Source organism: Chanodichthys erythropterus, chromosome 9, assembly GCF_024489055.1.
Source record: "Chanodichthys erythropterus isolate Z2021 chromosome 9, ASM2448905v1, whole genome shotgun sequence".
NCBI lineage: Eukaryota > Metazoa > Chordata > Actinopteri > Cypriniformes > Xenocyprididae > Chanodichthys > Chanodichthys erythropterus.
In genome coordinates this window covers 31,918,886-31,944,677 of record NC_090229.1, presented here as the reverse complement: position 1 = coordinate 31,944,677, position 25,792 = coordinate 31,918,886, and the positions used below count along the sequence as shown (strand labels likewise).

Genomic DNA, 25,792 nt, shown 5'->3' with positions numbered 1-25,792 from the left:
CTGGCCGGCAGAGGACGGTGTTGTGGAGGCTCTGACCCTGGTGCTCTTCGAGACACGACTGCATACGAGTGGCGAAGCGTATTGACTGCTGGATGAAGTGTTAGAGCCCGATGGTATCCTCGTATGCAGCGAGATGCAACCGCACTCGAGGATCCAGTCCTTGACGGTATGACGTCAGCAGCGCTTGTTCGTTCCATCTGCTCCGGGCAGCGAGCGTTCTGAACTGCAGAGCATATTCATTAACAGACAACTTTCCTTGTTTCAAATTGTACAGTTTCTCACCGATAGATGAATCCCAGGATGGTTTTCCAAACACTTCCCGGAAGTGTTCAACGAAGTCGGAATATGTCTGCGTTACAGGATTGTTTTGCGACCAGATGGAATCGGCCCACTGTAGAGCTTTGCCGGAAAGTTGTGAAATGATGAACGCTACCTTGGAGTAGTCAGTGGGGAACAGGTGCGGTTGCATCTCCAGGGTCAGAGAGACTTGCAGGAGGAAACCATTGTAGTCTTCCGCCGAACCAGAGTAGGGCGTCGGTTTGGCCATGGGACTGGTGTACGCTGGCAGTGAGGGAGAGGTGACGGTGGATGCGGAAGTGATGGCGGGAGCTGGAGCTGGCGGTGGCGCTTGTGAAGGTGGTTGCACATTGAAAGTGCGACGAAAAGCATCCACCAATTCCTGGAAGGGATCCGGTTGACTCATGCTTGTGTTCTGCTGTTTTGGTCCGGTCTTCTGTTACAATAGGACCAGTCAGGAGACAGAAGATAGGTTAACAGGTTGTTTATTGAACACAAGCAGAGTATCTGGATGACAACAGGTGAGTAAACAGATGCAAGTTCGTGACTGATGAATGGTATGGAGAATGACACAGTCCTTTTGTGGTTGCAGAGTGACAATGGAGAATGATACTTGCTGAATGGAGTAGATGACTTCAGACAACATTTCACACCAGATCGAAGACGAGGAGTAGAGCTTGGGTACACGGAGTACAGGTAAGTAGCAAGAGGAGTCCTTGAGGTAAGCATTCAGGTAAGTCCTTTGATGCAAACGAGACCGGACAATGTGACTGTGTGTGAGTGTGTCTTAAGTAGTGCTGGTGATGAGTGTGCTGATGAGGTGCAGATGACGGTGATTAGTATTCCGGGGATGGTGTGCGCTGTGATTGGAGGGTGCTGGAGCCTGGCGTGTCTGTGACAATTATAAAGCTTAGATGCGTCAGGGTATTTATTAATATAACTTTGGTTGTGTTCATCTGAAAGAAGTCAGTCATATGCACCTAGGATGGCTTGAGGGTGAGTAAAGCTTGGGGTAATTTTCATTTTAAAGTGAACTAAGTGACTATGATTAGATCATTATTGCAGTGATTATTATGTTTCTAGCATGTTATATGATTGACAACAGTGCTTCTAACCCTAATTGATGGTGTGTGTATCTTATCATTTTTTTAAACAACCATGTGGGAAGACATCATGGCCATATTCCAGGATGACAAGATTCATCAGACTCAAATTGTGAAAGAATGGTTGGGAGGGAGCATCATTTTCACACATGAATTGGCTCCTCCAGAGTCCAGACCTTAAATTCATTGAAAGTCTTTGGGATGTGCTGGAGTAGACTTTACAGAGTGCTCAACTCTTGCATCTTACACGGTCTTGACCAAAAATTGATGCAGCTCTTGATGGAAATAAATTTTGTGATGTTATTTCCATCAAGAGGTGCATCAATTTTTGGTCAAGATCTTGCCATATAACATGCCAGAAACATAATCACTGCAATAATGATCAGGTCATAGACTCTTAAGCATTTGCCTATTTAAATCCAAACAGCAATTTTGGTCCCACTTTATATTAGGTGGCCTTAATTACTATGTACTTACATCAAAAAATAAGTACATTGTACTTATTGGGTTCATATTGAATTGCAACTGCTAACGAGGTGGGATACGGGTAAGGTTAGGGAAAGCTTTGGTGGTATGGGTAGGTTTAAGGGTAGGGGTATGGGTAGGGGTAAGGTGTAAGGGATGGGTCAACAGTGTAATTATAAATGTAATTACAGAAATTAATTACAGATGTAATTACATGCAGGTGTTTTTAAAATATAAGTACAATGTAAAAACAGGTATGTACACAATAAGCGCATTATATCAAATGATTAATTTAAATGTAAGTACATAGTAGTTATTTTTTTGGCCAGGCAGAGTATTATAAAATTATTAAATAAATGAATAAATTATAGGCCTACAATTTAATTTCATCCGTCTGCAGAGAGGGACAAAAGGCTGTAAAGGAAAGGTGGTGTTGAAAGCCCTTAAATGGAAATGGTCTGGGCATGTTTTATGCAAATGTCTAACCTTGTGTATGCGGCCACTCATTTAGAATACTCCAAATTCACTAGAATGAGTTTAAGAAAATTCATGTGCATACGCATGTGTTGTGAATTAGGCAGAGATTTTTTTCGTGAGAAATTCTGTGCATACAAATACCAAATAATCCACACAATTATTAGTAAATGAGACCCATTGTGTCTTCTCCAAGGAGTGACATTAGAACATGCATTTTGTACCAATTCAAATTTCAATATTTATCGATATTTTTTATCATTGTCACTGTTCACATATTTACAAGTACAAGTACAAATCAGACATTACTCAAATGTGAAAGGTTTTGCCAAATAATTATTGTTTTTGTCCATTGCAGTACTCCAGCTCAGAGCAGGAAGAAGCAGGAAAAAAGAGATATGAGGCTCAGAAATTAGAGCGATTAGAGACCAAAGAGAGGAATGGTGAGATCCTCATGTCTGTCTCTCTTCCAGGTAACACTTCCTCCTTCATGTCATTGCACATCCTTATCCTCATTGAACTCATGTGTTTGATGTATTAGTGATCACATGGATTGACCCCATCCGGGTCAGTATATAGCAGATGTGAAACATGTACCTTGCAAAAACCACTGGCAATAACATGATACAGTAATACCATAACAGGTGGTAATACCATGGTATTTTGATACCATAATATTGAATGATTGGAACACGCATTTACTATGGTATCTTAAATGGTACCATAGTACCATGGTCTGTATATTCAAAAACATGTTATTACTATATGTCCAACAATCATCATAATTCCTTAACCGTGATTAATATTTTTGTTGGTTATATAGTGATTGTTCTGCTTGTTGGACATTTTATCTATCACTAAGAGTTCTATGAATAGAGTCTCATCTTGACATCATTTTATGTTATTTTGTTCTGATGCTGCACAGATAGACAGACAAAAGGTATGTATAATTTTTTCCCCAAAGAACTATGAAGTTAATTGTCAAATAATACAACCAGGAGTATGTATGTATGTATTTAATGTCTCGGGTAAATAATTTTTTCTTTTATTTGCAGATCATTCTATTAAATTATACTCATATAATATTATTTTCTCCTTTTTCTCTTCTTCCTTAGAGCCTTACACTGTTGCATTTAGTCAGTCAAGTCTGATCCACCTCATTGGCCCATCTGACTGCATGATGCATGGCTTTGTACATGGAGGTAATAAATTTAATTAATCTTTTATGATTATTACTACACTTTATGAATTCTATTCAAATGGTTTTAAATAGTTCTGACAAAACTGTTTAGTGCTGTCTTAAAAACATGCTAACATTAGACTCTGCTTGCCATGTATGGGTGACCCTTAATGAAGTTGCTTCCCATGACAAGAATTTCAAACTGGTCACTTGTGAGGTTCTATTTTAGTTAGAAAGCTGGCATCTTGTTTTTCAATCCCAGATTTGTCTGGTAGTAATTAGAACTAAAATGTGGCAACCATGTATGAACGAAAATTTACGAATGCATATGGGTCATATTGAACAGAACTTATTGACTAGTTGACTAGTTGTAATGCTTGAGAAACTATTGGTAATTCAGTGTTTCTGTAAAAAAGACTAATAATACTAACAAAATTCTACTGCTACTAATGCTACTAATGTTAATATACAACATGCTAAGATCTGTCAGATCTGTTGTGTTTATGAATATTAATCATATTATCTGCATTCATTTGAACTGACTGGCTGAAATCAAAACATGGATGGTGACAGGTGAGCACTGGCCAATGTGATTGCTGCTTGTGCATTAATTACGCCAACTTCTGAAAAGCATAGCCAGCATTGGCTTCTGCTTGGTCTTAAAAACTTTGTTTTATGCTGAAGGCTAAAATAATTGTCATTTTGCCAAAAAAAAAAAAAAAAAAAGGAATTTAGCTACGCGTGACTCTCTCTCTCTCTCTTTGCATTTGAGGAAAAAAAATAATCTTTTTTTTTTTTTAATGACCCATCACTAACGCTCAATCAGCTAGTGTAGGTGGTCATAGGATACAATATGCAGTGAAAATATGTTCCAAACGTGTTCTTATCCTCTAATACAATCATTTGCGAGTGAAATCGAACAATTTTTTTAGCCAGTGGCTAATGACAGACATTATTTAGAAGCCCAGAACAAAATTTAGTCATATTTACTTGCAATGTAGAGGGTTGGCTGTAACCACCACCACCTCATTTATACATGCATGACAAGAAGTCAACTCATTGACCTGAATGAGTTACATAAACACAAGAACATCAGCAGCACAATCCATGTAAAAGCCGTAACAGGGAACATTTGACACACACAGTTGAATCTTAACCTTAATTTTATACTTTTAAAATGTCTCCTACCACACATTTGTATTTTATTATTTATTTATTTTATGCTTTGCTCAAGCCTGAAAATTGAGGTTTTAAAATTGGTATGCCATATGTACACACACACACACACACACACACACACACACACACACACACACACACACACACACACACACACACACACACACACACACACACACACACTCACGCACACACAGAATATTAGTGAGGACATTGTTTTGACTGATTTATAAGCCTTTTTAACTAGTAAAGACTAGTAAAATGTCCTCACAAGTCGGTTGTCATAGTATTTCACTATATAAGTGAGGATATTTGGCCCTCAAAATTATAGCCAAACCTGTACACTGTTACGGTACAGACGGCACGGAGGCAGAAGTAAAAGCAAGTAAGGTTGTTTATTGAAATTCAGCAATGAGCAGGTGAGTAAATGGTGGATAGAGAGTTCAATGTGATGATAGGGAATTGATACTGTCCTTTGTTGCTTGTAGATGGAATTCGTGGTTGATGAGGTGGAGAATGGCAGACGAGGAACACTCACACACACGGAGGGAGGAACACAGGAGGAAGACTGGAGACACTGGAGAGACTGGGATCGCTGGTAGCAGGTAAGTAGCAGGTTGGAGTCCTTGAGGTAAGTATACATGAGTCTGTATATCAAACGAGACCGGACAAAGACTGTGTGTGTGAGTGTGGACTATATAGTGCTGGTGATTGCGGGGATGATGACGTGCAGGTGGCGGTGATTAGAACTCCGGTGATTGAGTGCGTGGGTATTGCAGGGAGGTGGAGCCTGACGTGTCTGTGACAGTACTCCCCCTCCCACGGCCCGCTCCTGAGGGCCGAGGACCCCGACATCGTGGTGGCTGACCTCGAGGGCGTGGGGCAGGTCTGTCCGGGTGGCTGGTGTGGAAGGCTTGTAGCAGGTTGGGATCAAGGATGTCGTTCCGCGGGACCCACGACCGCTCCTCTGGCCCGTAGCCCTCCCATTCTACGAGGTATTCCAGGAGACCACCACGGCGCCGGGAGTCCAGAATTTCACGAACCTCGTATGCAGCTCTATCCTCCAGAAGAAGTGGAAGGGGGGGCTCGGCGGCTGCCACGTCAGGCTCTGTGGAAGGAGAGAGAGAAGGGTGGTGAGGTTTCAATAGAGACACATGGAAAGTGGGATGAATCTTGTATTGTGGAGGGAGCTGAAGACGATACGTGACGGGGTTGATCTGCTGAATGATGGTGAACGGGCCAATGAAGCGGGGACTCAGCTTCTTGCATGGCAGACGCAGTCTGATGTCCCTGGTCGACAGCCAGACCTTCTGCCCAGGTTTGTAGTTGGGAGCGTTGGAGCGACGAAGGTCGGCTGTCATCCTGCGTCTGCGCAGGGCCCTCTGCAGCTGATGGTGGGCTGAGTCCCACACCCTCTCGCTCTCCCGGAACCAGTAGTCGACAGCAGGAACGTTGGAGGGTTCCCCGTCCCAGGGGAACAGTAGGGGTTAGTAGCCGAGGACGCATTGAAAAGGTGTTAATCCGGTGGAAGGCTGATGGAGGGAGTTCTGGGCGTACTCGGCCCAACCCAGGTACTGGTTCCAGGAGTCCTGGTGGCCGTGACAGAAGGTACGCAGGAAGCGGCCGATCTCTTGGATCTTCCGTTCCGTCTGCCCGTTCGTCTGAGGGTGGTATCCGGACGATAGACTTACGGTCACACCTAGGAGCGACAAGAAGGCCTTCCAGACCCGGGACATGAACTGGGGGCCCCTGTCAGATACAATGTCCTCGGGGATTCCATAGTAACGGAAGATGTGGTTGAACATTAGTTCTGCAGTGGTGAGAGCGGTAGGTAGACCTTGGAGAGGAATCAGCCGGCAGGCCTTGGAGAATCTATCCACTACCACGAGGATGCAGGTGTGACCGTCAGAAGGTGGGAGATCCGTTATGAAGTCAACTCCCAGGTGTGACCATGGTCGCTCAGGAACGGGCAGAGGATTGAGCTTGCCGGCCGGCAGATGACGAGAGCTCTTGGAGATGGCGCACTCCCTGCAGCCCTGCAAGTACCTTCTGACATTCCTGGCCAAGTTGGGCCACCAGAAGCGCGCTTTAAGCAGCGAGAGGGTCTCATTGACCCCCGGGTGACCAGTGCCAAGTGATGAATGATGTACTGAGGACCCTGCGGGCAACCCGGCGGAGTGTGGGTGGAGGCATTGGAGGAGGGCAGAGTTTCTTCAGACCACTGGATGGGATTCACGAAGATGGATTCTGGAAGGACGGTTTCTGGAGTTTCAATTTTCTCATCGGGAGCATGGAGACGGGATAAGGCATCAGCCTTGATATTCTTGGAGCCAGGACGATAGGAGATAGTGAAGTCGAATCTTGAAAAGAACATGGCCCAGCGAGCTTGACGGGGGTTTAATCTTTTTGCAGCTTTGAGATACTCCAAGTTTTTATGGTCGGTCAGAACTTGAAAGGGGTGTTTGGCTCCCTCCAGCCAATGCCTCCATTCCTCCAACACGAAGCTTGACGGCCAGGAGCTCACGGTCACCGATGTCATAGTTGACCTCCGCCGGGTTGAGCTTGCGGGAGAAGGCGGCGCATGGATGGAGTCTACTTGGTTGCCCCTGCTGCTGTGAGAGAACCACTCCCACTCCTGTGGTGGATGTGTCCACTTCCACGACGAAAGGCCGGTTGGGATCAGGGTGGACGAGGAGGGGAGCAGTGGTGAAGGCATTCTTGAGGGCTTCAAAGGCTCTTGTGGCATCTTCGGACCAGGACAGAGACTTGGGCTGATGGTGAAGGAGGTTGGTAAGTGGGTAGACGATGGAACTGTAGCCTTTGATGAAACGACGGTAGAAATTGGAGAAGCCTAGGAAGCGTTGGAGTTCTTTTACGGTTGTAGGAGTGGGCCAGGACCGGATGGCATCCACCTTCCCCTCGTCCATCCGGATGCCACTGTGATCAATGTAGTATCCGAGGAAGTGGACGGATGACTGGTGGAACGAGCATTTTTCCGCCTTGAGGAACAGTTGGAACTGCCGTAAGCGCTTGAGGACCTCCGCAACGTGGTGGCGATGTTCGGCCAGGCTCCGGGAGTAGATGAGGATGTCATCGATATACACCAACACGAATTTATGGAGAAACTCCCGGAGCACCTCATGAAAGAAATCCTGGAATACGGAGGGGGCGTTGACTAGTCAATAGGGCATGACCAGATATTCGTAATGGCCGGTGGGCGTGACAAAGGCGGTCTTTCACTAGTCCCCCTCGCGTATCCGGATGAGGTTGTACGTGCTGCGGAGGTCCAGCTTGGTGAACACAGTGGCACCACGGAGATGTTCCAGGGCCGCTGGGACGAGGGTAAGTGGGTAACGGAATTTGATGGTTATCTTGTTGAGTGAACGCTAATCAATACAGGGCCGCAAGCCTCCGTCCTTTTTGGCCACGAAGAAGAAGCTGGAAGCAGCAGGGGAAGTAGACGGACGGATGTATCCTTGCTTTAGGGCCTCTTCAATGTAGTCCTCCATGGCCTTCTCCTCTGGCACAGATAGGGGGTAGATCCTTCCCCGTGGCACTGGCTCACCCGGTAGCAGATCTATGGCGCAGTCCCATGGCCGGTGTGGAGGTAATTTGGAGGCTCGTTGCGGGCAGAAGACGTCGCTGAAGGGTGCGTAACAGGATGGAATGTCGATGGATCGTTTCTCAATAGTGCTCTCGATGGAGGTAGCACAGACAGTGATTTCTTTACGACGTGGAGATGGAGGAACAGGAAACCCGGAGAAGCAGCTTGAGAAACAGTGTTCGCCCCACTTCAGGATCTCGCCCGTGCGCCAGGAGATGGTTGGGCTGTGTTGTTCGAGCCACGGGCGCCCTAGAACCACGTCAGCGGTGGATTCCTCCAGAACCAGCAGGTGGATGTCCTCGACATGAAGGATGCCAACGCGGAGTTGCAGAGAATTTTCTATTTGCATGGGTTCGTTGGCTGGTTCTGGGGAGCTGACTGGTTCGGACCGACGGAGGAGATGTTGAGGAAGTGGCTGGCCCTGGTGCTCTTCGAGACACGACTGCATACGAGTGCCTACACGGATGGCGAGTTGGATGAAGCATTCAAGGCCGATGTTGTCCTCGTATGCAGCGAGATGCAATCGCAACTTCGGTTCCAACCCCTGGCGGAAGGAAGTGATGAGGGCTTGTTCATTCCATCCGCTGCTGGAGGCCAGAGTACGGAACTGCAATGCATAATCACTCACAGTGTTAGATCCTTGTTTCAAATTATAGAGTTTCTCACCGACTGATGAATCCGAAAGGGGTTTTCCAAAGACTTCGCGGAAATGAGAGACGAAGGCAGAATATGATTTTACCACGGGGCCTTTCTGAATCCAGAGTGCGTCTGCCCAATGGAGAGCTTTTCCTTGTAGCTGTGAGATTATGAAGGCGATCTTAGAGGTGTCTGTGGGGTAAAGTTGCGATTGCATCTCCAGGACCAGCTCACATTGCAGGAGGAATCCGCTGCAATCCTCCGCCGATCCTGAGTAGGGCGCCGGCCTGGCCATGGGACTGGCATGCAGGGTTGGAGTGTGAAACGAAGAAGTGAACGAGGAAGCGGCGACAGGTGCTGGTGACGGTGACGGTGACGGTTGTTGTGGTGGAGTGAGTGCTCGGCGCAGTGCGCTCACAAGCTCCTGGAAAGGGTCTGGTTGGCTCATGCTGATATCCTGTCGTACTTTGCGGGTCCGGTCTTCTGTTACGGTACAGACGGCACGGAGGCAGAAGTAAAAGCAAGTAAGGTTGTTTATTGAAATTCAGCAATGAGCAGGTGAGTAAATGGTGGATAGAGAGTTCAATGTGATGATAGGGAATTGATACTGTCCTTTGTTGCTTGTAGATGGAATTCGTGGTTGATGAGGTGGAGAATGGCAGACGAGGAACACTCACACACACAGAGGGAGGAACACAGGAGGAAGACTGGAGACACTGGAGAGACTGGGATCACTGGTAGCAGGTAAGTAGCAGGTTGGAGTCCTTGAGGTAAGTATACATGAGTCTGTATATCAAACGAGACCGGACAAAGACTGTGTGTGTGAGTGTGGACTATATAGTGCTGGTGATTGCGGGGATGATGACGTGCAGGTGGCGGTGATTAGAACTCCGGTGATTGAGTGCGTGGGTATTGCAGGGAGGTGGAGCCTGACGTGTCTGTGACATACACACAGAAACACACACACATTGTAGTTATTACATGTTTGCAAGAAGGAAGAGAGGATAAAAGTAAAAGGAGTAGTGGTGCATCAATAATTTGAGAAAGGGAAAGCAGAACAAGAAATGGGAGTATGTCAGTAAATGAGAAAATCATTTCATATCTTGTCACAATTATTGATATAATAACTTGCAAGAATGTTGCATGCATTCAAGTCAAAGCATGTCTAGTGATTAGTCAAATTCTTGTCACATTTCCATTTGATGTTTACACAGTTTCTGGGTTAATTAAAAATATTAAAACTATTACAATATATTTTTTGTATATTATTTATAGTAACAGAATTTAGCATTTATTTAAACAAAGTCGCATCTCTTTTCAAGTTTATGATTTTAAAGCATAGGTAACACTTTGCAATAAGGTCCAATTTGTCAACGTCGGTTAATGCTTTAGCTAATATTAACTAACAATGGGCAATTTATTTTTTACAGTATTTATTAATCCTTGCTAATGTTAGTTAATAAAAACGCAATATGTTAATGTTAACTGATACAACTATTGATTTTGTATTAGTATATGTTGAATATTAACATTAACTAACATTAACAAATGCTGTAGAAGTATTGTTCATCGTTCTTTTGTTGTTAACTAATGTTAACAAATGAAATGAAACCTTAGTCATACCAAAGCATTTTAACATTTCTAACAACAACAGTAATACATCAAAATTAATATTTTTGTAGGCCTATCTTTTTTTCTTTTTTTTTAACTACTGAATGTTTTTTGGATACTATTATTAATAATGATGTTTTATTTGGACTAGTCAGATCCTCAGTAAATACTGTTGGTGTAATGATGATCACAGAGGTGTCACAACTTTAATTTAATGTAACTGTCTGCTCACTAAAAGCTACATCAATCACAGATCAGTAATTCAAGTTTATTTGATTCAGATGGGGCCGAAAGTGAGTGGGTGAAGTGTTTACTTTGTAATTAGTTATTTTCTGCCAATTTGACCCATTGAGGTTGATTTGTGGACGGACTCTGAGCATGATAGGCAGGCATTATTGCATTGTCAGGATAATCAGCCAGTTGTAGTGCAACAGAGACTGACTATTGTCTGTATCTAGCAGTTCTCTTTGAAATTTATGCCTTGCTTTATAAGAGCTTATTGAGAACACAATGATCTCCAGGGAAGCAAAAAAGACATTATCTTCCTCTGATACTTTATTTGCTAGTGTAGCTGTTAGACTGTGATATTTTAGATATGTTTTATGCAAAAAATAAAAATAAAAAAAAGTGGGGGTGGACCATAAGATTATCCAGAACACACTAGCATCTGCACAGCAATGCACCAACAACCACTCAGAAACACATTAGCAACTTCACTGCAACACCCTGAAAACCATTTACAATTCTAGCATTGCAGCTGCAAGTTTTGCATGAACAAGCTCCTAGGTTTATTTATTATTGGTGCATGAAAGTACCTGGATGTGTTTTGATATTGATGATGTGTCGAATGCAGACTGGAGAGAAGTGTTAGAAATCCCAGAATTCTAATAAATATTATAATAAATAAATAATGAAGTGATAAAGACCTAGAGAAAGCCTGCAGTACATTTTATCGGCATATTAAAAAGAATCTTTTTTTGACAAAGCATAAAATATGCACTTAAAATATACATACTCATTTATATACATACATGTGGTAAAAATAAAAAAAATAAAATATGAAAATAATGTAAATAATTTAGTAGGTTATTACATTTGTTTGTGATGTTATGTGTTATTTATTATGCATTGGTTGGTGCTGTCACACTACTTACAAGGATAGTTCATCCAAAAATGAAAACTCTGTCATCAATTACAAAGCAAGAACCTCATAGGTTCTTGCAGAAGCTTAAACATGTCGTTGTGACACACAAAAAATAACCTCATTGGTTCTCGCTCATCAAGCGTGCTTGAACTTCCATTTATCAAATTTGAGTGCTCTATGTACGTTCGCTGATCAATGATTGACAGCCTGAATTAAATCTCTTCATCATACAAAGTGATCGTGTCTCTTAAGAAGAATTAGCAGGGCTCAGCACTAAGGATCTTTTTTACTGGCCTGGTTAGGCCAGTGATTCAATTTTTTTACTTGTCCATTACATTTTTTACTGCCCCCACCACAATCAATCAATCAATCAATCAATCAATCAATCAATCAATCAATCAATTAATAAATTAATAAATAAATAAATAAATTAATTAATTAATTAATTAATTAATTAATTAATTAATTAATTAAAATAAAATAAAATAAAATAAAATAAAATAAAATAAAATAAGCCTAGTTATTGTTTTCTGTTTTTGACCCATGTAACCTTAATAAACTAGCATCACGTCATAAAGGGCGGAATTCCTTGTATGGGCACTTCTCCCTGATAAGTGTGCGCACACATCACCCAGAGCGAGAGCAAGAGCACCCCCATCAACGTGCTTTGTTTGGCTTACGGAAGCCGAAAGATTTTTCAACAATGTCACCAAAGAAGTGTGTTTTTGGTTGTGAGGGAAAGATAACCTTTTTCAGCTTCCCAAAGAACCCAGCATTAAGGGAACAATGGATGCAGTTTGTTTTTCTGGGGCAGCAACGTAGTTGTGCACATATGTTTGTTTGTTCCCGGAATTTCGCTGATGAATGTTTTGTAAGCAAGTCCCAGTTCGATGCTGGATTTGCAGATCGCAGGCGGTGAGTAAAACTGCATCAAATGTCTGTGTTTTGTTGGCAATCGGTGCATATAATGTAAACAATACAAACGTTTTTGTTGTGCATGCTCGTGACTCTTTAGCTCTGCCCACAGCACGCCTCCAGGAGCTCGGCTTTTTTCGGAAAGAGTCCGTACAGCGTATCTATCTTTTATAAATATGATAAAACTAAAGACTTTTTGGAGATATGAAGGATGCAATACTACTCTATAGGTACTCAAGATTAACATATTTGGCGGAAACTGTGTGTGTTATGTACCCTTTAACCCTCTGGTGCTCTTCGGTCACTTTTGACAGAAAAAATTTCTGTTTTAAATTGTTAAAAATCACAGCTTCATCAGAATGGTATGAAACTTGGTGACTCTTATGGCATTTGGAATGTGAACAAAAAAAAACAAAACAAAAAAACAATTGAGGGCATGATTTGAGCATGCTAAGTGGTCGTAAAAAAAAAAAAAATAGTCACACTTTGTTGTCTTTGGTCAAAAGTGACCGACCATATAATGAATGGGAAATTGACAAAAACACAAAAATTCTTGAGAGAAAAAATAATTTTTGTGTGTACAATCTACAAATCAGCCACAATGCTGAAAAAAAGTACACAGCAGTAATGGGGTGACACTCTAAAACATCAAGATTTAGACACACCCACTCACACACAAAAGCACACACACACACACTATACACACACACTTATGAACTGTGCACTTGGAAGTACAGGCTTGTTCCTTCGCATCGTTCTAAGTTTCTTTTTTTTTCTTTTTTTTTTTTTGCAGGAGCTCTGCGTCAAGAGCATAAAAAGTAATAAAAAAAAGTCACATGGCATTTTTTGCAAATTCTGAATCAAAAAATGGTTAACAAAATGCTTCCTTGCGTTCTCTATATAACACAATGTTTAGGTTTGACTGTAATCATAATGCAAACACTTCAAATCACTATTTCTAACAAAAATATATCTACTGCTTGATAAGAAAATAGTCTTTGAGAATGTCTAAATATATATATTCATATCTTCAACCTAAAAAAAATAAGTAAATATGTCCAAAAACAACTAGGGAATTCACAAGCCTCTCCATAGAGAGCTGTACAAGTATCTAGTGCAGGGGTCTTAAACTCAAATTGGCTGGGGGCCCTTGCTGTGATTGACACATCATAGGAGGGCCATTTTAACTTTCAAACACAAGAAAGCGCTTTCCTTTGCATCATTTCTCATTTACTTCAAGGTTCATTACTAAAAATATTTTTGCCATACTTAAAAATATATATATATATAAACAGAAGTGTCTCTATTATTGTTTCAGTATTAGTTTTTAACAGTTAGTGCAAATATTTTTCCTTACTTTATTTTATCTTAAATATCATCAAAATCTTGCACTGGACAACACTGTACTAAACAAATACAATCCCTGAATACATTTGTACACTATTCTATTTCTTTCCAGACACCTGGCAGCGCTTCTGCTCACACAGCTGAACCACATTTGCCAAAGATGCAGTTTGAGCATCAGTAACGTTTATTGGTAGCATCGTTTATTGGTAAATCATTTCCGTGATTTAAATCGAAATTTAGGCAAGCACGCTCATAATAGAAGATCGTTTTTCCAGGCGCGCATATGCCGCGGCAAGATGAAAACATCTCAACTTTTCAAAATGTCGCAAGCGCACCGCAGGTCATGTGACAAGAACCAACCGATGAGCTTCGGCCTTTCCTTACCGACATCGAAAGCTCAGCTGATCATAGCTGTACAGGGCGGGTTTTTATTTCTCCTCTCCATAAATATATCTAGTAGCCAAGTAGAGCTAATGTAAGGACTAGAAATCAATTTTTGCTGAAACTTCCTCATTGTGGAGAGGGCAGTTCATGGTTGCATAGCAACTACAGACGCCACGGGAGTGAAAGCGCTTTGGAAAGAACGAGAAAGCAGTGCGGCCATTTATGTGACGTGATATGTGAACGGGGACTTTTTCTTCGCATATCAGACAGGTAGCATTTCCATTAAACTCCACGAAAAAATACTGCAATGTCCATCTTTCTTGAAATTGTCTGTGTTCCTTATCCACATTCCTTTTCGGTTTGGAAAAAAAATATTTAATTCGCACAGCCAAACAACAAAAACTATGAAAGCCCTGAACCAGCTCTCATCAAATCTGCCTGCATGCTTTTTCTTTTATAGAATCATGTAATTCTTTTGGATATGGAATATGGTATGAGACAACTAGAGAATAATAATAATAATTTAGCGGGCCAGATTATGTTTTATTTTTGAGATCAGTTGCGGGCCCGGTGGAGGGGGAGGGCGGGCCGGCAGTTTGAGACCAGTGATCTAGTGGCTACACTAGGTATTACACATTTTTCTTTCTATACTGTCACCAGATGCCGTTAATCTGCCTTCAGAAAAATTTATTTTAAAGGCCTAGACTCTATTTTAACCTGAAATATTGCATTAATTGAAAGTGAAAAAAATTAGAAAAAAAAAATATTTTTATTTTTTTAATGGGAAAAATTTATCATAATTATTGCATAAATATTAATTAGTATCATGAAATTCTCTCAAAACACAAAATAAAAAATATAAATATATATTTCATTGATTTTACTGGGGGAAAAAAAGTTAATTTTAGGGTTCCGGTCACTTTTGACGGCGAAGAGCACAAGTGTGACTCCCAAATGAGGAGCACCAGAGGGTTAAAGACAAGTAAACAGTCAGTAATAAAAAACAAAACAAAAACAAAAAATCAAATAATGAGCAATAGCACAAATAAATACAATAGAACAAACACATAAATAAAACAAACAGGCCTTTTCTAGTTTTTCAGGTTAGTCTAACAGTAGTTTTCAGATACATAAGTTGAATAAAGCAGTCAAATGTAAAATTACACTGCATAGTCCACTGTATAAGTTAAAGGTAGATTAAAGGTGATAAAGAGGATCTTTTCGTCGACTGAGAAACCAAAGACTGTTACTGAGTTTTTGAAATGAGCGCATGCGTAAGAACAGCCCCCCTCCTTCACAGCTCATTTAGAGGGAACGCCTCCCAAAACTCATGCACGAGTATTGGAACACGAGTGTTTACCACCGGCATTCGCTCTGTCATGTTAGTGGATTCATTTTGTCGGACTCACCGCAGGTAACTCATAATCTGCAGTTGTTAATCCCATCTCCTGACAAAAACATTGCATGCGGCGCCTGTGGAGTGTGGAAAGTTACTGGAGTGTGCAGCCGCGCTCGTCTCTCACAAGGAACGTCATGGCAGTGATTCACAATCCAGAGGGCCAATCCGCGCGCGTCTCTCACAAGGAACGTCACAGCAGTGATTGACAAGCCGGAGGGCCAATCGTTTACGCGATGATCGCGTAAACGATTGGCTGATGTTTTTAAGGCCCTACCTCGTGCACAGATGATGTATATTAATATTATTCCTTTCAGTGCACCTAATAAATAGTCTTTTATCAGTTAGTAAAGACAGTTTCAAGTAATATTGCAAAAGTATAAAACAAAACATCCTCTTTAGCACCTTTAATCCTTATTAAAGTTACAAAAGCTAAAGGCATGCTACACGGACCTCTTTAACAGTTGTGCTTGCGTCTCATGTCTTTTGCAGCGTCTCATGCATGACACAGCATTCTAAAATTGTGACGCTCAAGTTAAAGGAAGTTCATCTTTTAAAAAAACTTGTGTCTAGACCTCGCGGTTTTATTCATTCCACTGACCTGCATCTAGTGCCTTTAACAGCAAAAACGTGTTCTGTGTGAACTGGCCCTTTCGCATACATTTTATTTCTCAACAGTTTATGTTCACTTAGGACATAACCGACCATGTTTATGATGTGCTGTTGTTATATTTATATGTAAATGCTCAAATTTTAAAAAATGCAAAAAAAAAAAGCAAAAATACGGGATCATGCATTAATTAAAACTGTATCATATTGTGAGATGGGGGTTATTCATGTATTCATGTTATTGTGTCTATCTTTCCTATGGTGAAACCAAGGTATTCTGTCTCTTCTAATCCCATCTTACATTTTGTTGGATTGGCTGTTAAGCCTGCCATCCAGAGGACATTCAACACAGCATTCAGTTTACTCAGGTGGGAATACCATTCAGCCCCAGGTGCGTAATGAGCTCATCAACTAATAAGAGTTTCTAAATCATTAAAAAAATCTTACACTGCCATTGGGCTTGGAGACTAGAACAACTGGGCTTGACCATGTACTGTTGGACACTTCATTGATGTTTAGGTCCAACATCATCTTCACGGATGGCTTTTTGTTGGGCTTTATAGGGCTTCAGTCTCACTTTCTATGATTATGTCATGGTACACCACTGTGGTCCGTCCTGACAGTAGGGAGAATTCATATGAATGTTGGCTTATCAACTTCAGGAGTTCTTGCTTTTGGTTTGGGGTCAGTTGGGCTCCCATCTCCACTTCCAAAGGCAATTGAGAAAGGACTTGGGATGACAGGGTGAAGAGCAGACATCATTCTGGGTCATAACACTTCTTGATTAAATTCACATGATGAGTCTGATGGATCCGATGCTGGCCGGGTTGCCTTACCTTATAGTTCACTGTACCCACTCTTTTAACCACTTCATACGGCCCATGCCACTTGGCGAGAAACTTGCATTCATGGGTGGGGACCAACACCATAACCTTTTTCTCCAGCCTCTGTTGTAGATTCATGCCTGGGCCTCTTGAGCCTGTTTCATGTGCTCTCAAACAATTGGCCACATCTGAGTCATCCATTGGTGCATCTGCTCCACATGTTCCACCACAGAGCAATGTGGTGACGATTGGGTCTCCCAGACCTCTTTATCAATATCCATCACATCTCTGGTCCTCTGTCCATAGAGATGTTTGAATGGGGAAAATCACGTGAAGCTCTGTGATACTTCCCTGATGTAGAATAAAACAGGGCAGCAACTGATCCCAATTTTCCCCATCCACCTCAATCAGTTTCTTGAACATTTGCTTTAACGTCTGATTAAACCTCTCAATCAACCCATCTGTTTGTGGATGATAAATCGAGGTATGAATCTGGCTCACCTTTAACAGTTTACACATCCCTTTCAGAACATTGGACATGAAATAGGTATCCTAGTCTGTTGGAATCTCCTCTGCAATGCCCACTCGGCTAAAAGCTGGAACATCTCTCTGGCCACCACTTTAGCAGTTGCTACCCGAGGGGTATTGTCTCTGAATACTGGGTGGCATAATCCAGGATTAGCAAAATGTAACAATGGCCCCTGCTGGATTTGGGCAATGGCCCCAGGATGTCCATAGCAATTCTTTGGAAGGGAATCTCGATAATAGGTAAAATAATCAATGGTTTGTGATAGATTGTTCTTGGGTTGGTCTTCTGGCAGGTTGCACACTGTCTGCAGTAATCTTCAACTGCTCGCTTCACCCCTGGCCAGTAAAACCTCCTCAGTATGTGTTCATATGTCTTCTCTGTCCCCAGGTGAGCACCCAGGAGGTGGAAATGAGCCAAGTATAATACTCTGAAGATATAGGGTTTAGGTACCAGCAGCTGTTCAATAACATTGTCTTCAATCAATGACCTGCTACAGTAAGGTATTTTTAACAACAAAATGTGGATAGGTTAATTCACTTACTTTCTCCAGTAACTGGTTGTCAACATTCTTGATGCTTCTCCAAGCCTGTTCAGAGTTGGGGTCTTGTAGCTGAGCTGTGCCAAACTGCCCTGGCCGGTCACTTTCCATCATTTCTGCTTGGGGGAACTCAGAAGGTTTCACTGGTGAAGGGATTCTCTGCTTCATTTTCAGAGTGGCCATTTACTACTCCTTTTTCTGGGATCACAGACTCACTCCCTGATTCCTGGCCTGATGGTGCTGCAAAAGACTGGAGAGACTGGGGTTTTTAGGAGCTTTGCTTAACTTGACTTTTAGGACTTCAGTGGGGTTTTCAGTTGACTAGAGGCCAATAACACTCATACACTGGGCAGTCCGTACCTACCAGGACTGGTACCGAGAGGTTTTCGTTCACCCTCGCTTTAAAAGTACAAACTCCTCTCGGGGTGACCATCTTTATCTGTACAGTGGGTTAGCTTTTTTTTTTTTAGCAGTGGGGGTCCTTTCTGGCCCAGTGCAAATTCCCATCTTACTAGGGTAACCATACTTCCTGAGTCTAGTAGGGCTTCTCTATGTTGGTTGGCCAGTCTTACTGGGATACAGGGAGCCGTTGTACCCTGGCGTGCCCAATAGGTTGTCCCATAGTGACAAGCCTTACTACTTGAGTCCGTTGAGGGCATAGATTCTTTTTTTCCCAGGCATCTTTAGGAGAGGTGACCTTCCTGTCCACATGAGTAACGCCTTCATGGGTTCTTGTTGCTGAGGGGCTGCCAGGGCGGTGGATTCGGAGGCTGGACCTGTGTGACTGATCTTGTCAACTGTGAGTCAGCTTAGTACTTTAGTGGCCCCCGTCTTTCTCCTCTGGCACTCTGATGGCCTATTCTGGGAAGATCATGATTTACTTTCATTACCTTTCATTAATTGTCACTTGATGGTTTTCCAATAGCACTGCCAGAGTCTCAACGTCGGTAGGACTGGTTTGCGCAGTGTAGCGATTTTGTACAGTTAATAACCAATTTATGGGTGACATATATGAATATAATAAATCATAAAGCTTTATGATTAATTATGATGCATATACCGACCCAAGGGGGAATTAAACATATATTGTGAATTACAACGAATTATAATCAATTACATATATGATTAGTTCTGATTTAATAATTATTTAGAGAAACTATTAGTTTGTCCAGCAAACCGTTAGCTCCTCACAGAATATTATAAAAAGGAAGGTTTTTCTCTGGCCACGAGAAAGACTTCCTACTCTAGCATCCAAACGTAAAGCATAGATAGGATCGAAACGTTAAAGTGACCTGGTTTTTGTTGAATGAGCAAAAGAACAATCGAGCATGGATACAATGTGTTTAACTCCCTCGGGTCGGCGGTCACGCCGGCGTGATCACCATGTTTTTTTTTCTAACCAGTGTGAAAGAGACTCAAAATACTCCGTCAATGTTGCACATACAATTAAGAGCTATACACCATTTTAATCTGTAGAATATCTTCTTTTATTTGTGTACACTCAGAGTAAAAACAAAATGTTGTGCTTTTTGTAAAATAAAGAAAATTAACATGATGCGTGATCTCGTCTCTCCCTCTGAACGAAGTCCAATCTGATAGTTCTCAGAAAATGAACTGTAACTTAGTGAATACTAATCACAAAAAAATTAGACTTGTGTCTAAACAAACGTTGAAATGTCAGGTTTTAAATCATGTAAGTCAAATCGAAAACAAACCTTCTGTGTTTATGTAATGTGTATGAAAAGAGAGCCATGTCAGAAGTCTGTGATTCAGCTCATTATCCGCTAATGCGGCCACGCCCACGGAGCGAGCGCTATTCAGACGCAAATTCAGTCAATACATGCATTCATCGTCTCAATCGTGTATTTATTGTCTTGAAAAGTGTTTTGAATAGCCATAGTTAGCGATCTCTGGCCTCTGTTAGTTCAGTTATTTCCTGGATTGCCTATTCTTCTTTAGCATTGGCATTTGTGGACTAAAAGTGCACAGAGCGCCCTCCGGCTGCAATTAGCCTATGAATGAAAATACAGTATCCAGCGCTCATAGTAATGACAATAAATCCTGAATAAATATTACTCCTCTGTATAGAAAATTGACATAAACATGAGAATCCATCAATATTTCTCCAAATGTACATGCTTTTAAGCTAAAAGCCTATATGAAATGCCATAGAGGTAACATAACTGTTCAGACACTTTGTATCATAGAAATGCATTATATTTTAATAATAGAATACCATTATTTTAAATTGTAATAATATTTCACAGTATTGCTGTTTTTTCTGTATGTTTGATTTACATTATGATGATCTTGAGACATGATCAACAGAGGGTTTTTTCACAGCCTACCTGACTGAAAGGCCTCATTATTTATGCAGCTCATTAGAGCTCTTTATGCAATTCTTTTGTCTTCTCAGGTGAGAATCACCCATTATTCATGATTATTCACGCCTCCACGCATACTTTGTTTCTTGACCAAAGATGTTTTTAGAAAATTTAAATCTCTCTATTGTTTTATATGAAGGAGTAGGCAGCATAATTTTTACATAATTCTGAAGCAAAAACTCTAGTCTACAACCTCCAATACCCAAAAGTCTTGTGAACACAGATTTAATATATATTTTTTGGCTTTATTTCAGTGACTTAAGTTTTTTTGTTTTTTCAATAACCACGCATAAACGTTATTCCTTTAAAAATACAAACATGTATATACATGTTCCTCACATATTATTGTAGCCTAGTTTGTGCTGAATACAGTGTAATGACACTTTTTCCATTAATATGTTTATGAACAACTGAAAAAAGCACAAATGTCAGGGCATGTCAAAACTTATCCAGGGCCCCAAAAATCCTCAGACCCCTGAGGGTTAATATATGAAAACTACTACTACAGAGGTTATACGGCTATATACACGGCAGATACATATGTACAGAAGTGAAAGTAAAGAAAGGGAAAGAGAGAAGAGAGGTGGCAAACTTACTAACAGTCCTTTGCTAACAGTCCTTGAGAGCCAGCACAGAAATCAGTTTCATTATCTAAGATTCAGAAACGGTACTTGCATCAGTTTGCTTGCTGAGTTTCGGTTCAGTGCTGCTGCAGTTCATTGGCTTCTTCCGTTTCTGCGGGAAGGTTTGAACTGAGGATGTGAAAGTTAGTTTCGCCGGAGAGATGGTGGTCCCGAAAGATGAGCGTGATGGAAGCGCGTCACCGTGACGTCCAGGAGAGAAGTGCGTGAGTGGGCGAGGGATGATTCAGGGCAATCGGGAGAACACACAGAAAAGTTGTGCATTGGTGCTTTTATGGAAAACCACGCTAACACACCTCCTTGGTTGGAATAACCAATAACATAGGTGCAAAGTTGGCGGGCAAACTTTCCTTTGTCTTGTCTTGTGGCTTGATTTGCATAATTTATGGAGGTATCAGATAGGAGTGTATTTTCTTCAAAGTACCATTACACATAGAACAGTGCATTTTGCAGTTATGTGACATACATAGGTGAATGAGACATGGAAAGAGCTTTAAAACTTGACAGATAAGAAAAGCATGTAAAAGAAGTTATGGTTTACAGACAAATTCCATCATTAAAAATTACACTAGCACAACTACAATCCAAGCTAAGCTTATACAGTGGGAATAACTATATGTAATTTGACATACAACGGCAGTTACATTTAAGCATAATTATATTTTACACATACAGTCTTCAATGCATGTTTGTGTGTCTGTGTGTGTCCTTAGTGTGCGTGTATGTGTCTTTGTGGTGTGTGTTGGAATTTGGCTGGCCTCTTTGGGCCCACAAAGGGAGGGGTGATCCTTTGAAGTCTCCAGAGCTAGGAAGTGGGATTCTCTGTTTAATTTCTGACAGAGTAACAAAAGTGTCAAAGTGTCTGTTTTTCTGGACCGGCCAGTGCCGATCCGTGATTTACAAACACAGTTCAGCAGGCTAAAAGCGTTCTGAAAATTCCAAAGTTGATTGACTACGCCGGATCTATCCAGACGCTACAGCAGCATAGCACTTTGCCTCAGCTGGCAGGGAATGGAGGCAACAGTCTAGCACTACAGTATTCTTTCCACCAAAGGGGGGCAGTCCCCTATAATGAGCCAGGCCTTTGTCATTCTGGTTAATGTGGCTATCTGAAGTCTTACTGGCTGGGTTGGATCAAAAGTCCATGCATGGAAACGTTGGGCATGAGTGTGGATGCTATGCCCATAGTGGGCCAAGATGGTCTTCTTTAACTTATCAGCTACATCTCTAGAGACCAGATCTTGACAGGTCCTCTGGGCTTCCCCATCAAAAAAAAAAAAAAAGTGTCAGCAGGGCACCCCAATCGTCTTCAAGGCCATTTCTCTCTGGTTGGGATCCTCTCTAATAACTCCAGGTAGGATTCCAAACCATCTTTACTCATTCGTGAGGACCTGCCCTGAGTCTAGGGTGCCTCTGGTTTTGGACATAACTTGACACATGGCCTTAACTGACTCCCTAAGGGCACTTTGCTCCTCCCTCTGTTTTACATGAGTGGTCAACAAGGCATTAATTGCATCTTCCATTTTGTCTATGTCTGGGTCTAGTTTTGTGGAAACTCGAGCACTGACTGCACATGCCCACATTCTCCACCATCTGTGTGACACAGGCCCCAAGGCTCAGAGAGGTTTAAGCTGCCACAAAACACAACCACAAAAGAGGTGGGAGCAGGGTTAACAGAAATAAGCATTATTTGGCCAAGAATATAGGAATTTTAACTGGAATGTAGGTTCTTTGTGGCCTGGGGTATCCATGGTGGCATTGTTCCTAACATCTGTTTCCTTCATCTGATATTTTGGTCCTGGGCTCCTCTTTCCAATATTGGATTGTCACAACATTCATGTTGTTCTCAGATTTTGTCAGGAGTTTGGCATAAATACTCAGCAATATTATTGACTTGACTGCACTGACACTACTGGATGAGAGCTGAACTGAGCTGAATGATGACATCTGAATTTTATGTATCAGCTGCTTTATAGCTGAAATTAACTCATTTCATAATTGAACTGAATTGAATCAACACAGAACTGACCTCAGTTGAACAACAATATTGTCTTTTTTAGAGCCGCTTTAAAGCAGAATTTATTCTGTTTGCATCATTAATCATTATTTTCTTGTTTATCACTGTAAAGCTGCTTTGGAACAATCTGTATTGTATAAAGCACTATATAAATAAAAGTGACTTGACTTGAGTACATCAATTACACATTTAATTACATCAAGGTAATTTAAATGTGAGTGCAATTTAACTATGCATGTACACAATAATTATATTTTTTATGCAAGTACATAGTAGTTAAAGACACCTAAAGTGGGACTGGTGGAGAGGACAAAAAATTATGGCAAGAAAATGGGAATGGAATTGGGAAATTAGACAAATAAGACTAAAATTCCCATAACCACAATATGTATTAACCACTAGGCCATGAAAAAAAAAGTCAAGTCAACAGATTGGCACATGGTTAGCGGTCAATTTCACTCTTCATAGCTTCAACATGTATCCAAATGGTTCTTTTTCACAATTGGTACGTGAAGATATTGCTGTAACCTCTATTACCTTAACATTATCTGCCAATAAATTATCGTTAGGTTTTAAGTTTTTAGAAAAATGGCTTTACCTTCAACAGGTACTCAAAAATGGATAAATAACTATTTAGCAACATCATTCTCTGTCCTTATAGCTAGGTGACCTAGATGATGTTAGCTTTAAAGGAAAGTTGTTTCAGAGGTGGAGCAAGCAAGTTGTTGTCAATAATGACGTTTCTTCATGATTCACCAATGCATTTTCTAAATAACGGGCACTGGCGAATCATTCATAATAGTGTGGTAAATAAATCAGAATAAAAAAATTATTTCATAACTTTAAAGGCAAAATATGTAGATTAGAGCACTCATTTGGAGAGAATGCTTAATTTTAGGCATTAAAGGTCAAAATATGAATTAAATAGTCTTTATCCAGCTTTTTCAGAAGACTTCTTTGAGCATTTTGTATGGTGAGCTCTATGGTGACGCTGTAGCTTCTCAAACTTCCAAACATTTACAAAGTGGCTGTGCAAGTGTGCAAGCAGCAGTAAAAACATCAGGGATAATGAATGGTTCAATTACATAACTTATTATTCTGCTAACAAGGAACGTCCAGGATAGAAAACATTGAAATGCCTCCTGGCTGAGCTGGATCCATCAACAGCAAATGTTTGTTCTTATCGTCTCCTGCACTCATCTTTTCCCTGCTGTTTCTGGCTAATGATGTTCTTGAGGATGGAATGATGGCGGCTAAAATTGATCTAATTCATTTGCCCTTGCTGAATAGAGATAGGTTTGAGACAAATTGAGCCATACTATGTAATTCTGTTAATGGTTAGTTGAAAAGGACAGAAGAGGTGACTCCAGGGGTGGCAATTTAATTTTTATGTAAGATGATAAAGTGAGATAATAAAGTGATTTGAGTCATAAAGTGAGAGTTCAATGAAGGTCAGGGAATAAGAAAGTGAAACCTATCGCAGGCTGTAAATGTGTTCAAAAGTTTATTGCTTGTTAACAGTGCCATTAAAACGTTTATGATTTAGTGTTGGATGGGCTTATATGTGATTCCACACACTCGGCTGTAACATCTTCTTAAAGGAAGTGTGTGCAGTTTTGCATCAAACATACCATTTCAAAGTATGCTCCATTTGATTGCTTGCGGTTGATGCATGCACACTAGAATGTTTTTTCTTTGTCCGGTGTCTGTTGCTGTCCAGTACTAAAACTAGTACTAAAACTAGAGTTGCTCCTAACCTCCTCACACAAGGTCTTGTCAATGTGAGCATCAATTGTTGTTGCTGCCTCCAGTTGTATATTGTTGTTCCATCTTTCTTCACTGTATCTATATGGTAGTGTACTCAAACAATGTTAGGGGTAATACATTACAAGAAACAAGTATGATTTACATAATCAGGGCCCGTATGTATAAAACTTCTCAGAAATGCTCTTAAGAATAGTCTTAAGTTTTGACTTAAGTGTCAAAAAATTCTTAGTAAAGAGTAGGAGTTTTCTAAGAGTAGGAGACTTTTATAAAGAAGCTAAAAGCAACTTTTAGTAAAGTGTAAGACAGATTCTTAAGTGCTGACTTAAGTGTTGTGAACTAAGGACTACAATGATGTCAACTCAAAATGGCCGCCCTCAACCTCTGAATCAGCCAATAGTGAGCCTGGAAGGGTGAAGTCACAGCAGCACAATACCAATAATTTAATGTTATTATATAAAACAATAAAAAGAAAAAACACAAATGTTTTAATATTTACATTTATTTAAAAGCAATAGCTTTGCATTGTGCAAAATTATCACAAATTAATATTGATGGTGTGGAATCTTTTTCTATTGATATATGTCTCCTCATTTACAGTTAGTGCAATGATGTGTCATGAGTTCATCAACGGCTCCAACAACTGCAGGAAAACCCACAGTCAACATAAAAGTAGCTTTCTTTTGCCACATGGTTTGATGGTCAGTTGGAAAGTCAATGAACTGCCATAGAGTAGTGGCCAATTGTGATG

The 25,792-nt window shown here is 41.0% G+C and overlaps 1 protein-coding gene across 12 annotated transcripts in view; it reads left to right on the top strand.

Moving 5' to 3' along the window:
* Window positions 1–25,792, top strand: part of acot7 (acyl-CoA thioesterase 7) — a 165,254-nt gene that overhangs the window by 34,599 nt on the left and 104,863 nt on the right. For 7 of the 12 annotated variants that reach the window (XM_067395333.1, XM_067395331.1, XM_067395329.1 and 4 more), the window contains 3 exons: window positions 2,698–2,812; window positions 3,265–3,279; window positions 3,455–3,541. In XM_067395333.1, coding sequence (XP_067251434.1) covers window positions 2,698–2,812; window positions 3,265–3,279; window positions 3,455–3,541 — 217 coding nt within the window. The remainder of the gene's footprint in view (window positions 1–2,697; window positions 2,813–3,264; window positions 3,280–3,454; window positions 3,542–25,792) is intronic. The other 5 variants (XM_067395332.1, XM_067395334.1, XM_067395327.1 and 2 more) reach the window with 2 other exon arrangements.